Raw genomic sequence first — 16,278 nt, 5'->3', positions numbered from 1 at the left:
GACCCCATTCTGAAAAAGTGACCTAGAACACTAGAATACATACATTCTTGAATTCAATCACATTCCCTGGTGTTGGTTTCTCCTTCATATTTTTAACCCAGGTATTCTGAGGGTGTTTGAATAAAACTACAATTAAGCACCGAGTTTAAGCTTAAAGACTTGATATTAAATAATAAAGCTGTCATGAAAGCGACCAGGGCATCCGGGGTCACCACACCTAATTTTGCTACGTCCATTTAATGCAGTCTTTTAAGTTATTTAAACCGGCACAAACGAAACTCATGCACCAAAGCCATGCCCCAGCAGTTTATCTGACACGTCTGTAACATTTCAAATAAAATGCCTTCCGCCGGGCGCCTATTTATACACCTTCCAAATCCCATAAGTAACATCCTGCATCTCCTTCGGTGTGACCGTGGGAAGGGAGGGTGTGTCTCGGTGCTTACCGATGCCCGGAGCCACATAGACGAAGTAGAGGCAGGACGAGGAGAGGGAGAAGAAGAAGATGAAGGCGAGGAGGGAGCGATTGGAGACCCGCATCATCCGCTTGAGCACAGACATCTTCCTCTTCCCGGCCAGCAGCTCAGGCTGCGCTCTCAGGCCGGACTTGGGGGCACCATCCAGGCCCTAAACTTCCATGAATGTGCTAAGAACCCCGAGACTGCAACGGGGTCCGCGCGGGGAGGACCTAGGGGAAAGGGCCGGAGCGGGAAGGAGGAAAGGGGAGGGAGCGGACGGAATGAATGGGAGGTCGGAGAGTCGGGGGAGGGGAGGCGCGGGAGGAGAGGAGGAAGGGGTGGAGGAGGGAAAAGAGAGGCAAGGCGGGCGGGGGGGGGCAGGGGGGACGGCAGGACCTGAGGAGGCCCAGGAAGGGCAAGGACGCGCCTTTTATCCGCCCGGCAGCGGCGGGAGGAGGGGCTGCAGGTGGGGAGAGGCGCGGGCTGCGCGCCGCGGCGCCCCTGCGGAGAGGGGCAGCAAACTGCAGCACGCCCGGGCGCTCCGCGTCCGCCGGGGTCCAGGACGGGAAGCCCCCGCGCTAGGGAAGCGGCCCGCCCGCGCTCGGCAGGCCTGCGCCGCCGCCTCGTCCGGGCCGCGGCGTCTCGTGCCTGCGCGGGGCTAGCGTGGGCGCCGGGGCCGCAGTCGGCGCGCGCGACGCGCGGGGGCCCGCGGGGGCCCTGGGGGCCGAGGAGCTGAGCGCTCGCGGGCGCGCAGCCTCCTCCTCATGCCGCGCCGGGCCCCGGCGCCCCGCGGCGGCCGCGGGAGCAGAGCGCAGGCGAGGGCGGCGTCCCGGCTAGCGGCGAGCGCGCTCCGACTCCAGCTCCTACCACCGCCGGCTGCCCGCCCCGCCGCAAGGGCGGCAACCGCAGCAACATTACCGCCGCCGGCCCGGGGTGAGGCGCCCCCGCCGGCGCCGCCCCCACTCCGCCCCCGGACACCAGGCGTAGAGCGGCCGGGCGACTCGCGCTGCGGGCAGACCCGGGGAGCCCGAAGAGGAGGAGGCCGGGCGCCGTCGGAGCCGCGTCTGGGTCGCAGAAAGGGGCGGGCCTGAAAGGGCGGGGGAGCCGCGGAAAACCGGGACGGGCGGGCGCGTCCGGAGACCCCCGCGGGGCTCCGCGCCTGTGCTCTAAACTGCAGGCGGCGCTGCCCCAGCACCCGAGAAAACCTGGAGGCCCCCACCCACCCTTTCCCCTCCCTTCGCCCCAAACACCGCGCCTCCTGATTGGCCGGCGCCGCACCGCGCCGAGCAACCTGCCCCCTCCCCCCGCGCCGCGACCTGGGCCGCGGCCGCCTCCTGCGTCACGGCCGCCCCCGCCAGCCCCGGGACCCCAGCGCCAGCCGCGCTGCTCCCAGCGGAGGGACCGGTCTTGAGCCTCGGGTACGCACCCCACCCCCCGGATCGATAAAGAAGGATGATGTACCTGGAGGGAAAAGGGTATCTCAAGAAGGGGACTTCAATGGTGTAATTTCCTCCCAAAATACACGCTCCGGGAACAATATTTTTTTTCCATCCCGGATTAATGAAACCTTCCATCCCGCACTTCTTATAGAAACATACTGCCAGGATGTGTTATGGATCTGTGTATATCCTTTATGATGGGACTTGCCTTCTCATCTGAAGGTGAGCACTGGGTAGAGTAGCTCTATCCATTCAGGCGGGGCGGAAAAGACTTCTGTGCAGCCAATTGGCCGTTCAGTACTGCAGCACCAAGCAGCTTCAATAAGCAAATTGTTTTAATTCCCCTCCTAGGCCGTGGTCTCCCCTTTGTTCAAAAACTGCATCTTTCTGCTAGCTAAGTAAATTAGTCCGGAGCCTTAGTTTAGCTATCTCACAGTTTCCCAACGTGTGTGGGAAGGTGTTTCAACTAGTCATGTAGGAAGTGGCTGGATGCCCCCTACCGCCATTATTTGCTCAGTATTTCCAAATGCAGTGGTGTTGACCCCATCACCTGACCGCCAGCAAATTTGGTACTTTCTTAGCAAGATAACCATGCCTTGGATCGTCTCTTAAATAGTACTATGTTACATAAAGCCTGAAACACCTGGGTTTATAATTCACTAAGGCCTTTTATTAACTGTGAAATTCATGGCAAGCTACTACCCTCTGCAAGCCTCTCTCCGCGGCCCTCAGATGATGGGTGTGATACCACCTTGCAAGGCTGTGGGGTTAAACGGGATAACTGTGTAAAATTATGTCTGGCACATAAGAGATTCCCTCATATCCTGTTAGACAGTTGACTGAATGGAATCGCCAAGTTCAAATTCATTTTTTAATATTTTGGTTTTTTGGAATTCTCTGGCTGATTGGATATTTAATGTGAAAGGAAATGACCCTATTCTGTGACATTTTTAGATGCTTAAGGGAATGTGAAATCCAAACAGAGCAATATTAAATGAAAATAAAACTCACTTTTAAAAAAATACCTATGCAAAAGAAAGAAATCCATGAATAGCATGGAAGCAAACCCTACTGAATTTTCATCTCTCTAGTCACACAAGTTCAACCACCATGCTGGCTTAGCAATGGCCAGGTCTCAGGCAAGGTTGGCTTTTTATAAGAAAAGTTTATTATGTAACTAAGAGGGAAGTATTAACATCGTAGAAATTGATTATTAAGCTTACTATAAGAAATATGATGTCTATGTATTGATGTGCCTGGCTGGCATAGACAACTGCCATGGTTACTCTCTCAAGTTCACCACAGTACTTGTTAAAACCAATTGGCTGCTAAGAGAGTGAATCTTAAAAGATCATATCACAAGAAAAAAAATTTTGTAACTATGCATGGTGACAGATGGTAACCATATTTATTGTGGTCATCATTTCATAGCATATACAAATATTGAATCATGCTGTACACCTAAAACTAATGTAAGATTATATGTCAACTCTACCTCAATAAAAAAAAAATCAATTATAGAAAAAGATTAAAAAAAAAAAAAAAGCCTGGTTTGTTCTAAAAAGAAAAAGACTGGTTGGCTCTTCCCTGAAGTAAAGCAGTGTACCAGAAAACCAGCTCAGTTGGTACTTTTATCACCAGCCGCAAAGAGGGGCAGCCACGCCTCTGGAGCCAGGGAGCCTGAGGTCGAATCCCAATCACCCTCTGATCAAGTGATCTAAAGATAATCATACTACCTATTAAGGTTTTTGTAAGTATTAAATGAGTTAGTGCCTCTAAAGAGCTTGGGGGAGGCTGGTACCTAGTAAGCACAATTCGAATATTTGTTAATTTTTTTTTTAATCTCTCTTTTAGATCACACTCTGGCAACAGTAAAGGGTGATGCTGGTCTCTTTCTGTTTAAAAACCAAATTTCCTACTGAGTCACCCGTGGAGTCTCTATCCCTCTGAAGGATGCCTCAGGGTCTCAGCTCATTTGTAAAGCCAAAATCCATGAAATACTCAGAGCTCAAGGAACGCTAACCAAACCTTTCCAAGCCGAGATTATCAACTGATACTTTTTGAGGAGCCAGGTAAAGTCCACAGCAGACCTTGCAGAACGACCTTGCAGAAAGTTTCATTTTATAACATCAAAGTTTAGTTTTATAATATCAGTAAGACTTTAAACTTAAAATAATTAGACAAAACATAACAATAGTAAGACACAAGTGAATTTCATTTGACTGCTTTGTTCTATATTTATTACCACCAAGTACTCCTTTTATTATTTTCTGTCCACGAGAGCCCCCATGCTCTTAAATATTTGAGTATCAAACTGAGTATATTATGTTTTAACTAATGGTTGTCTATTTATATTATCAGGAATATATTACTGAGATTGTGATTACAACAAAACAGCCAAATGTACTTGTTTGATGAGGTGGATGACATTTTACTTGGTCCGTGCTGAGTGAGGCTAAACGAAATCCATGGAGTGTTTTAGATTTGCTCACAACCTTGGTAGTATAAAAATCAATAAGGTTTTTTTCCCTGTAAATTGGGGAAAAAAGGAATGAAAGAAAGCACATTGAATCTCACTTTTATGGTTAGTTAGGGTTCAGACCTCCATATTACAATCACTGATTAAATATAGTAATTTTATATATTTAAACACAGGGTCTCGGGACCTGAGATTCAGTTAAAGAAAATTGTTGGGTTGATGAATTATGCTTAAACAGATGAATTTTTTTTACTTACACAATTGGAATGGAGATTGTGTAAGAGTTAGAAATTGGCATGAGCTACAAAATGGAGTGTATATTCCAAAATATGGTTGTGGCACAGAAACTTTTTTTTCTTTGAGCCCAACATGGGCTTGAACTCACCCCCTTGATCAAGACCTGAGCTAATATCAAGAGTCAAATGCTGGGGGCACCTGGGTGGCGCAGTCGTTAAGCGTCTGCCTTCAGCTCAGGGCGTGATCCCGGCGTTATTGGATCGAGCCCCATATCAGGCTCCTCTGCTATGTATGAGCCTGCTTCTTCCTCTCCCACTCCCCCTGCTTGTGTTCCCTCTCTCACTGGCTGTCTCTATCTCTGTTAAATAAATAAAATCTTTAAAAAAAAAAAAAAAAGCGTCAAATGCTGAACCGACTGAGCCACCCAGGTGCCCCCAGAAACTTCTCTTAAATAAAGCCCATTTCCCACTGATTTCCATGATAAATATAGTCAGAGTTCTGCTGAGAAAACAACAACAACAACAACATTAGTCCCTATATCTTATTTAGGTTATAATAAACTTTAAAATAAATGTCCTATATTTGAGAACAAACAGAATCACTTTAAAGCCAGACTTTAATAATCGTATATATATGAAATAATACAAACTTTATGATAGTACTGTATTGTGGCTAAAATTTAAAAAGAAAACCACTGGAGTGATGAGAATCCCTACTTCAGCAGTTGACCCAAATTTCATACTCCTCTGAGATTGCTTAACCCTTGCATCTGAAATCCAAAGTCATTCTTTCCCATAGTAAGAATGCCTTGTAGCGTTTTCAGGTATTCAAACTACCTTCCCCTCATTTTCACAAAATCCCGTTGGCGTACATTTAGCAAGTATTATTATGTCACTTGGGATAAAGAAATTACAGCTAGGTCAGGTACAATGTGTGGCCTGAGTTCACATGGTAATGAGGTAGCAGCAACCTGGGAAAAGAGAGCTAAGATGTTAGCAGCCTACCAGTGTCCCTTCCACCAACTACACCAGCTCCGGTCTTCACAGAGATTACTTTGCCTATCAGGGCAAATGTCTTATTTACTGTACTTCTCAAAGTTTTCTAGAAATAAATAGGTGCTCTCCATCTTTCAAACTACCTTTACTGATTTTGTCTCCGACATCTGTGTCACGAAGTGTATCAATTGTACTATGTGGTACATAAAGTTAAGGCCCGTCTCTCTGGCTCAAGCAATTGATAAGTCATAATGAAAAACTAATAGACTGTGTTTGCTTTATCCCTTCTTTTTCTCAGCATAATGTTGGTTTATTCAACAGATGGCTAGTTTTGCCTTAAAGAGACTCTGAGCTGCCGGGCCATGCCCCTGACTTAGCCCCTGGGCTGCCCGGGAAGAAGTCTTCCCGTGGTGGATGGAATTAGACTCTTGGGAAAACTGGACGTTGGAGGTTGGGGAGCAGACAATGAAAAGCCAAGACAGAAGATTGAAAGAGCAGCTGAGTCACATACAAGGTAGCACCTGGTGCCTTCCATGGAAAGGGATGTGATTTCAGCACCCACCAGGGTAGACGCAGGTGGCTTCCCCTTCCTGCTTGAGGCTTCCATCTGCCAGATCCCATGCAGCCCCCCAAAAGCAGGGAAATCCAAGTATCAGCACACATATAAACCAGATGCATAGGACATGTGGGTCTTGTACATAGCAGCTGAGCCACCCAGTCCTCGAGAGAGAGTCCTTAAACCTGACTACTAAATAGACAAAACAGTAGCCACGTGCCCAGAGCTGCCTTGAATTCTAAACAGCAGTTAGTCCCAAGTAACTCTGAGAGATACCTTTCTTCCTGATACATCCATGTTAAAAAGAAGGAAAAAAGAAAACTACTTCTATTACTTGACACAGTTCAAAAGATTCTGCTTATTGTAGTCAAAACAGCCCATCCTCAGTCATTTAATTTTTAAAAAATGATTTCCTGAACATGATTCTATTTTGATGATCTACAGTAGTATCCCAGAACCTCATATAAAAAATACAAGGCAATAAATAATTATTGAATGACTAAATCAACACACTCTTAACCTTTTACATAATTACATATATTCCTTTGGGTAGTGTAACAAGGAATACAAGTTAGTTCACCTTAACTTACCCAGGACATTTTATCAAAAAAGCCATCTTCACAGGTGAATGAATCATAAAAGTAGAAGATAAAATGCATAGATAAAAGCTAGTGTACTATTAACGTGTTCTTCTATCGTATCAAGAATCTTATACCTGTGGCAGCCAAAAGTAATAAAAAAATCGAATTTAAAATACAGAATAACCTTTAATGAAGGACATTAGCAGGCAATTTTCTATCCATTTTTTTTTTATCCTGTTTAGCATCATAAGGCTCAGAGGATTTTCTCCATCTATTCCTTTAGTGACTAAATCACCCTGGATGCGAAAAACTAGTTTTAGAGTTTAAATGGCTAAATATTGAAGTGAGAAGGAAGATTCAGGTAAATTTGATAAAGGATTCAGTGCTTCTATGTCTGAAAAGGGAATTTTGGAATACTGAGGTCCTGACTTAAACTAAAATTCACAAGTTCATAGTCACCGGAAGGATTTAAGTCACTGTAATAAGGGATGTAAAAACATAAATTTAAATATGTCAGAGTTAACCAAAAGAAAGATGGAAGCCAGGCTTTTCAGCCTAAAAAGTACAAATAATACCAATTCACCATGACCAAGAAGAAATGCCCCAGAAGTAGAAAAACCTAGCAACATTAGGCAAATTATTAACATAATCCAACATACTAAGCCAAAGGAAAAAAAAATTTAGTATCTTATTTTCAAGTACGTGATTGTATAAATATACTACAATTTAATTACCTATCCTGTTATTTGTTAATGAACATTGCTTTCCAGTTTGATCCAGTTACACATAAAATTGGTACAATGCACACATTATAAACTATTATAATACACACAAATTTGTACATTTCTGTTGGCTGTATGCCTACTAGTCAAAATTCTTGGCTTCATGAAATAGGCATGCTCAGATTTCAGAAATAATATAATGGCAACCAATTCCCCAAAATGGTTTTACCAACTTATACTCCCACCAGTAGTGTTTGAGGGTTCAAGTTCCTTATGTTTTCACCAACACTTGATGTAATCAACCCTATTAATATTAGCATTTCAGGTAGAGTATAGTGGTGTCTCATTTTGGTTTTAGTTTTCACTTTCATAAGGACTAACAACAAGATTGAACAATTTTTCAAAATGTGTTAGCATACAAAATCTCCTATAGAGGCTAGAAAAAGCATTTGATACAATCAAGTAATTTCTGATGTTAAAACTTTTCATAAAATAGGGATAAGAGGACATGGTTGGTTTTTTTTTAAGCAGGCTTCTTGCCTGGTGTGGAGTCCAACATGGGGCTTGAACTCAGGACCCCAAGATTAAGATGTGAGCTGAGATCAAGAGTTGGACACTTAACCAACTGAGCCACCCAAGTGCCCCTGTTCTTATTTTTAAAGACCAGGAGGCATCCTTATGATTAATGTAGAATCATCCTCATTCAAATCATGAAAAAGACATGGGTAGCTAAGAATTAGGCAATGCACTTGGATGAGAATATGAAGAGGTAAAAATAGTGAAAAGAAAGTGAGAAAAATTATTGTTATTTATAGGTTTGTGACTACCAAACAAAGCATTAACTGGAAAACCTGTTAGATCTAATAGGGGAGATCAATAAAGAGCCAATGAAAACAATATATACATACTTACCCAATTCAGCATGGAGCTACATTCCTACAAATCAGAGCTTTAAGTGAACTTAGTTATATGGGGTCTTATGGGGAAGAATTTTAAGTATTGAACTGAAGCACTATCTCAATCCTCTCAGCTTTTAGCAATGTTGAAGATATCCTTCAAAATGTCAAAAAAGACTTCTTACCAATCTCTTAATTTTCTTTATTCTCTGCTTCCTCAAGCATTTCCTTGAAAGCATCACAAGTGACCAGAAAATATGTCTTCTAACTTAGCTTCTGATCCTCTTTGTTCCTTTGTAGTAGGTAAAGCACTGTAGCACCATAACTTTGGAAGTCGATTTATTATTTACTACAAATAATATTTACAAAATTATTTACTAGAACCCAAAATGCAAGAGAAGCTAGAACAGAGAAAATAACACACATCATAGAACCACTTATCTCAGGATGACTGGGACATCACTCACTGCTTACGTTTGGTAGCAGTGTAGTCCCTTAGTACTCGTGTGTTGAACATATCATGGCACTCAGAGCATAGAGAAAAACCCTATTAACAGGGTAATATGATAGATTATTAAATATATAAATGTATTGTTATGCAAATAGCATATTCTGTCTTTGAAAATATCATAAAGACAAATAGCAAGTGGGAAATGTAGTATACCTGATTAGATTACAAAATAGAAAAATTCAATCAACTGATCCCACACAAATATTAACCTGTGAGTTAACCACAGCCCAACTTGCTGGGGCATTATCAGAGCCTAACTGACCTAGGGGAAAGGAAATTCCCAACTCCAGTCTGCTCTAGCCTTCCACATGGGAGAAGAGAAATACTCACATACAGCCCAAGTCATCAGTTCTATCAAGTTCCCAACTTGATCTATAGATTCAGTGCAATCCCAGGCAATCCCAGCAGGTTATTTTACGGATATTGACAAACTGATTCTAAACTTCATATGAAGAGGTAAAAGACCCAGAATAGCCAGCACAATCCTAAAATAGAAGAAGAAAGTTGGAGAGCCCACACTACCCAACTTCAAGACTCACTATTAGTAATCAGGACGGTTTGATATTGGTAAAAGAAAAGACAAATAGACCAGTGGAACAGAAAAAAGAGCTCAAAAATAGACTCACATAGATATGGTCAACTGATATTTGACAAAGGAGCAAAGGCAACAAAATGGAGCAAAGATAGTCTTTAACAAGTGGTGCTGGGACAAGTAAACATACACATAAAAAGAAAATTTAGACACAGACCTTATACGCTTCACAAAAATTTGTCTTCTAACCACACACCAATCAGAATGGCCAAAATCTAGGGGCACCTGTGTGGCTTAGTTCGTTGAGCGTCCAACTCTTGATTTCAGCTTGGGTCATGACTTCAGGGTCATGAGATCAAGCCCCATATCCGACTCTACGCTGGGAGTGGAGCCTGCTTAAGATCCTCTTTCTTCCTGTCTAAAAAACAAAAACTAAAACTAAACATACTCCTATCATATAATCCAGTAATCCTGCTCCTTGGTATTTATCTAAGGGAGTTGAAAACTTAGGTCCAAACAAAAACCAGCACACAGATGTTTACAGCAGCTTTATTCATAATTGCCCAAACTTGGAAGCAACCAAGATGTCCTTCTACTGAAGGTAGATGGGTAAATTACGGTATATCCAGACAATGGAATATATTATCCCCAGACTGAAAAGAAATGAGCAAACCATGAAAAGACATAAAGAAGCCGTAATCCATTACTAATTGAATATTACTAAGTGAAAGAAGCCAATCTGAAAAGGCTTCAGACTGTATGATTCCAATTATATGACATCTGGAAAAGGCCAAACTCTAAAAATAGTAAAAAGACCAGTAGTTGCCGGGGGTTGGGAGGAGGAAGGGGATGAATAGGCAGAGGACTTTTAGGGCAATGAAAATACTTTATATGATGCTATAATGATGGATACATGTCATTATATATTTGTTCAAACTCATTGAATATGCAACACTGAGCAAACCGTAATGTAAAAACTATGGGGGGGGGATGTTGACAATGGGAGAGGCTATGCAGGTGGAAGCAGGGGTATATGGGGAAATCTCTGTACCTTCCCTTCAATTTTTCTGTGAACCTGAAACTGTTCTAAAAAACCATAAACAAAAGGGACACCTGGGTGGCTCAGTCAGTTAAGCATCTGATTCTCAACTTTGGCACAGGTCACGATCCCAGGGTCCTGAGATTGGGCCACCTCGGGCTCTGCGCTGCATGTGGAGCCTGCTTTGGATTCTCTCACTCCCTCTGTCCCTCCCTGCTCGCACTCTCTCTCTCTCGAAAAATAAAAAAATTAATTAATTAACTAAACAAAAAAAGCAAAGCTTCTAAAAGAAGGGCCAATTTGCAAATGAGCACAATTCCTATTGAAAATCAGGTGTTTTATTAAAATAAATTTGCTTCCAGAAAAGTGGAGACCAAAAAGAAGACTTAAGAAATGGAAAAGGATGGGGGCACTTGGGTGGCTCAGTCATTAAGCGTCTGCCTTTGGCTCAGGTCATGATCCCAGCATGCTGGGATCTAGCCCAGCATCGGGCTCCCTGCTCAGCGGGAAGCCTGTTTCTCCCTCTCCCACTCCCCCTGCTTGTGTTCCCTCTCTCGCTGCCTCTCTCTCTGTCAAATAAATAAATAAAATCTTAAAAAAATTTAAAAAGAGAGAAAGAAAGAAATGGAAAGGAGATGTGGAGTCTCCCTGACTGTACCATGAATGTTAAAGAATGACCAAGTTAGAGAGTTACAATCACTCATCCCAAAAATAGATGGTTTGAGACAGGACACACAGCAGTAAATGTGCTTCCAAAGCAAAGGACAACTCCCTAATTATAATACAACAATATTTATTAATCACTGCCAATTAATGTTTCTAGCATTCTTCATCTGGCAAAGCATGAAAAATATGGTTATTGTCAAGGTGAGAAAAAAAGATTACTCTATCCTTAAATAAAGGAAGTCTTCCCTTCAGGAGGAGGTAAGGTAAACAGGAAGGATTTCTAGACTAGTTCGTAAAAACATTGGAGGTGGAAAAGGTCAGCACTCATAAACAAGACTTGCCTTCCCAGGGGAAGCATTATTGCCGGCACTAAGCATAATACCCCTTCGCTTACCCAGAGCACAGATGTGTCCTGGGAAGACTGGACACCTTTGAACACACCGTCCTCCCCAGGACTATGGTATACTAGATGGGGAATGATTGCTCAGTCTCTCCAGGCTCAACAGCGGGTTGAGAGAGCCAAGGTACTAAGGAGAGGACATGAAGTGACTTCAGTGAGAGCCCTTGGCTATACGATCTTCAGCCCTGGTCAAATGAAAAGCATCTATAGGACTTTTGTTCATACAGATCATTTGCGGCAACTGGCCATTATTACCGAGTTATAGTTGGTTTTGGTTTTGGTCCTGTTGTAAGTTTTCTTAGAATAACTTCAATAAAAAATTTCCCTGTTTTTGCTGTGTGATAAAAATAGCTTAACCTAAAATCCCACTTCATCAAAACAATATGCATTCAATGTGAAACTGAGAATACAAAGTAATAAATAAATTTTACCCCTCCACATGTGACATACCAGTCATCCCCAGACCCCATATGTCTTTAAACTGTTATCAGTGGAATACTTTTACCAATATGAATTGCACTGTGATTAATAAAGATATTTCATTTGAAATATTCTTGATTGAGTTCCAGGTCTGCTTGTAAAATAGCATTAGAATCTCTTGGGAGCCTTCCTCATGTATTAAGAACCATGCTATACAGTGGAGAGGGAATATTGATCTGATGAAATAGGAGTCTCACTAAAAGAAGGTGGGAGTGACTTTTTTCCTATTTTTAGGAAAAACCTTTCTGGTAAGCCCTTCTCCACTCCCACAGAGAAAGGGGCTAAAACAATAAAACTACACACGCAGCAGGACGTAACTCGTTATTGAAGGCGAGGCTGGCAAAAGGTGGTTTCCAGTTTAAAGCAATGAAGTAAAAATAGCTCTGCCACCTCTTCTCCCTGAAATCAACTGAAAATAACAAGGAGTACAAGAAAAAGCCCCAGTGATGCAAGAAAATAACTAAAATTCTGAACAATGATATACGAAGAAAGCCTGGGAATGGTGTCCGTCAGGGAGAATGCTGTAAGTGAATCCCTACTCAGTCCATTGGGACAGCTATCGGAGCGCCCAGTTCCTCAGTGGTGGGGCCCCTGAGCAGCAAAACAGTCACGGCCTCCTCTGGAAGGAGAGGTGGTATCTAGTCTGCCTACGGAGCGTCTCTCACCTCTCTTGACAGTGTGGCCGGGAAGTATTCAACTGGCAAAGCACAGGCGCACCATTTCTCTAAGAAGCAGGCTACCATTGTATCCCATGGAAGCAAAATCCTGGATGACTGGCAGCTCTGAGCTGCCAACTTGTGTAAGGTGAAGGTTGTGAAAGCTAAGTCAAAGGTAAACATCCTGGAAAATTGTATCCTATGGAGGTTCATGAGAAACCAGTGCAACTTCTCCTAACCTGCATTAGAATTATGCCACAGGGCAAAGTGGTAAAACAGCTTTCATAAGCAACGTCTTGTAATGCAGCTGCCCCGTGGGGGCACTCCCTGGCCCTTACCCCCTACCAGACTGGGAACAACTTCATTCCAAACAGAAATAGCCAAGAAGGGGCTGCCAAGAAAACCAAGAAGAAAAAGAACATGATGTAAGAAAGGTAGATAACAACCATATACCAGAAGATTATACCATAAATGAGGTCAATACAGATTTTGTTTTAATTCCAAAGAATTTTTATACACACACACTTATCTGGGATATATATATAAAGAGAGATACAAGGACTCAAGAATGCAAAGTAATCTGGCAGAGCTCAGGAGAAAAATGAAAGAGAAGAATAATACCATCACAAATATCATATCCATATGGAGGGCAGAAATAACAGAATAACAGATATTGCTGAAAACACAGAAATGTGAGATAACAGGCTTGAGAAAACTGAACCAAATGAGATAATAAAGGAAAAAGTAGATATGAAAGATGGGCAACAGAATTCATCACATGCACATTTGGCATTGCTGAGGAAAAAACAAAATAAATGCAACAGAAAAAAATTCAAAAATATAACTGAACAAACTATAATGAAAGAATGTCTCTATTCATTATAGATTTTTTTGGCTTACTTTATTCCTATCAAGTCTTGCATTTTGATTAATTCAAGTTTTATTTCATTGCTTTTCCCCCTTTACTGTTTTCTACATTGTATTTCTATAACTTTATGGATTACCCTCAAATTTTCAACATGCATATTAAATTTTTTATTATTTTTAAGTAATTCTAAAATTATCAGTGTCTCTTTTTCAAAGATCTAGAACAACTGAACTTCTCTCCAAACAGCCTACTTTCCATATAACATGCCATGCCTACTATTTTATGTTCATTGTTTTGAACCCCATCAAATGTCTTTTTAAAGAAATTGTTGCTGCTGCTTTTAGGATTAATACTTATATATTTTTTTCTGAGATATTTTACACATTTCTCTTCTTACCATGGCTCCTTGCATCAGCTGTTTCATCTACGTTCATGTTCCTTCTTGCTTAAGTACATCCTGTGGAGTCCTTACAGTAAGGGTCTGTGGTATTAAACTGTCAATCATTGTGAGTATAAATGTGACTTTATTTTGCCCTCAGTACTAAATGATTGCTAACTTGGCATAGAATTATAGCTTGACAGTGGTTCTTCCTTCAGCCTTTGAAAGTACTGTGTCTTATGGTATCTACGGTTGCTATTTGATTATCATTCTTTAGTAGATGATTTTCCCTCCATCACAATTAGAATTTTCTCTCTTTGGGGATGCTCTGTGGTTTCATTATTGTGTGTTTGAAATATGTTTTTATTTATACTGTTAGGGATTCAGTATGTGATGTCCTTCTTAAATTCTGGAAAATTTGTAGTCATTAGTTCCCTGAATATCCTACTTCCCCATTCTACATGCTCCTTCAGGAAGTCTGTTTGGCATATGTTGGATCTTCCCATTCCCCCTGCCTGTCTTTTAATTTGTCTTTCAGTTTTCCATCTCTTCATCTCTGAGTCTGCTTCATTCTGAGTTAGAGCCTCAGCTGATATTCAATTTAGTCATTACATTGCTTTTCTAGTCTTCTTTTTGATCTTTTCAATGTGTTTACAATGGAAGGCTACCTCAGTCTTGTGAACTCAGTCTACCATCTTACAGGAGCTTGAAGACTTAAGTCAACATGTTCAAAGTACATGCCATGTCCCAGAAGAAAAATTAATACGAACTAATCAACATTGGTCAGTATACTCAGTAAACAGTAAAAAAGAAAGAGTCTTCTGGACATTCAAGCAAAATAGGTCAAATCATTACAACAGGGAAAAAATTAACTGGCTTCAGACTTCTCCACGGGGTTGTTGAATTCTACAATAATTTTCAGAAGTCACCAGGAGGAAGAAATGTCATGCAATAATTTTATACCCGTAGGAATTGTTACACCTGTAGCATAAAGGCAACAGATACTTTCAAATGTGGTAGAAGTCAAAAAATATACTTCCTGTGAGCCCCTTCTTGAAAAATCTGCTGTACAGAGAACTTCAGCTAGCAAAGAGCTAAATGAAGAAATGACAGTAGAAATATGATGTGACCACTGAATCAATACAGACTACTACAACTACTACAACTAATAAACTCAGCTGCCAAACAATAAAGCAGAGCAGAAATTCAGAATTAAATTCAAATGAATATGGAAATTCAGGCATTTTTGGAATGCCTGGCTGGCTCAGTCAATAAAGCATGCGACTCTTGGGGTTGTGAGTTTGAGCCCCACAATGGGCATAGAGATTACTTTAAAATCTTAAAAAAAAAAAAAGTGGTATTGGGATGGCATTTCTGAAGTCATGGGAACTGGGCAAAATTAGTCATTAAATGGAGAAGGAACAATACCAATACCTGGAAGGAACTAGATCTACTTAACTTTTTATGCTGAAAATTTCCAGAGTTCAAAGTTTAAACATAAAAATATATAAAGTAAAAACTGTACAAATATCAGAAGAAAACAAAGTGAATCTTTCAATTGTCTCAGAATGAGGAAGGTCTTTCTAACAAAGGCATTTTAAAAAATGAGAAGTGTTACTAAACAAATAAAACTTTCTTCATTGGAAATGTTCCATAAGCAAAGTTAAAAATCAATAACAATCTGAAAACAAGTATTTGAAATGTGTGAAAGAGACAAAGAATTAATATCCTTAATATATAATAAAAGCACTTACACATCAATAAGAGGTGGGAAAAATAGCTTTCTGGGAAAAAATAATTTCAAATAAATATAATGTTCTTAAACTTTTACTCAGAATTTTTAAGATGCAAAATAAAATGGTAATGAGATACCATCTTGCACTTACGGGTTTGGTAAAGAACTAACTGTATTGGCAAGATACTATCAGAGGCAGTACAAACTAATACAAATCTCTAAGGGGGCAACAATCGGCATTTGCTAATATTTTAAGTGCCTATATGCTTTGGTACGGCAGTTACTATTTTTTAAAAAATTATTCTGCAGTTCTGTTTGTACATACATGCAAACACAAGGGTATATGTTTGCATCAGTGTCATAAACAGGAAATAACCTAACTGCCAACATTAAAGGACAGGTAAATAAATTATAGCAGTGTAACTGAATATTATGTTTATAAACGCCTAAGGTAGATTTCATGTGAGTTGATACATCCTAACATCTAAGCTCTAGAAAACTGCATAAATGGTGGTCCCATTTATATCTTTAGGATTCCACCGGTCACATTCAAACTGGATAATCTGAGGAGTTCTCAAAGGAGACTGTTTATAAATTGCGGAGGGTGTGGTGGAGAAACCTCTAGAGATAAAGCAAGGCATTATAATCA

The 16,278-nt window shown here is 41.2% G+C and overlaps 1 protein-coding gene across 1 annotated transcript in view; it reads right to left on the bottom strand.

Annotated features, from left to right (window-relative positions):
• B4GALT6 (beta-1,4-galactosyltransferase 6) overlaps nucleotides 1-1,108 on the bottom strand; it is a 73,080-nt gene extending 71,972 nt beyond the window's left edge. The window contains exon 1 of the mRNA XM_045781847.2: nucleotides 447-1,108. Within this exon, the coding sequence (XP_045637803.1) occupies nucleotides 447-561 (115 nt within the window). The 5' untranslated portion in view covers nucleotides 562-1,108. The remainder of the gene's footprint in view (nucleotides 1-446) is intronic.
• Nucleotides 1,109-16,278: the final 15,170 nt, after the last annotated feature.

The sequence above is a fragment of the Ursus americanus genome, chromosome 19 (assembly GCF_024610735.1).
Source record: "Ursus americanus isolate L20-20 chromosome 19, mUrsAme1.1.p, whole genome shotgun sequence".
Taxonomy (NCBI): domain Eukaryota; kingdom Metazoa; phylum Chordata; class Mammalia; order Carnivora; family Ursidae; genus Ursus; species Ursus americanus.
The sequence above is the reverse complement of the archived record's forward strand: the minus strand, read 5'-3'. Positions and strand labels throughout refer to the sequence as shown.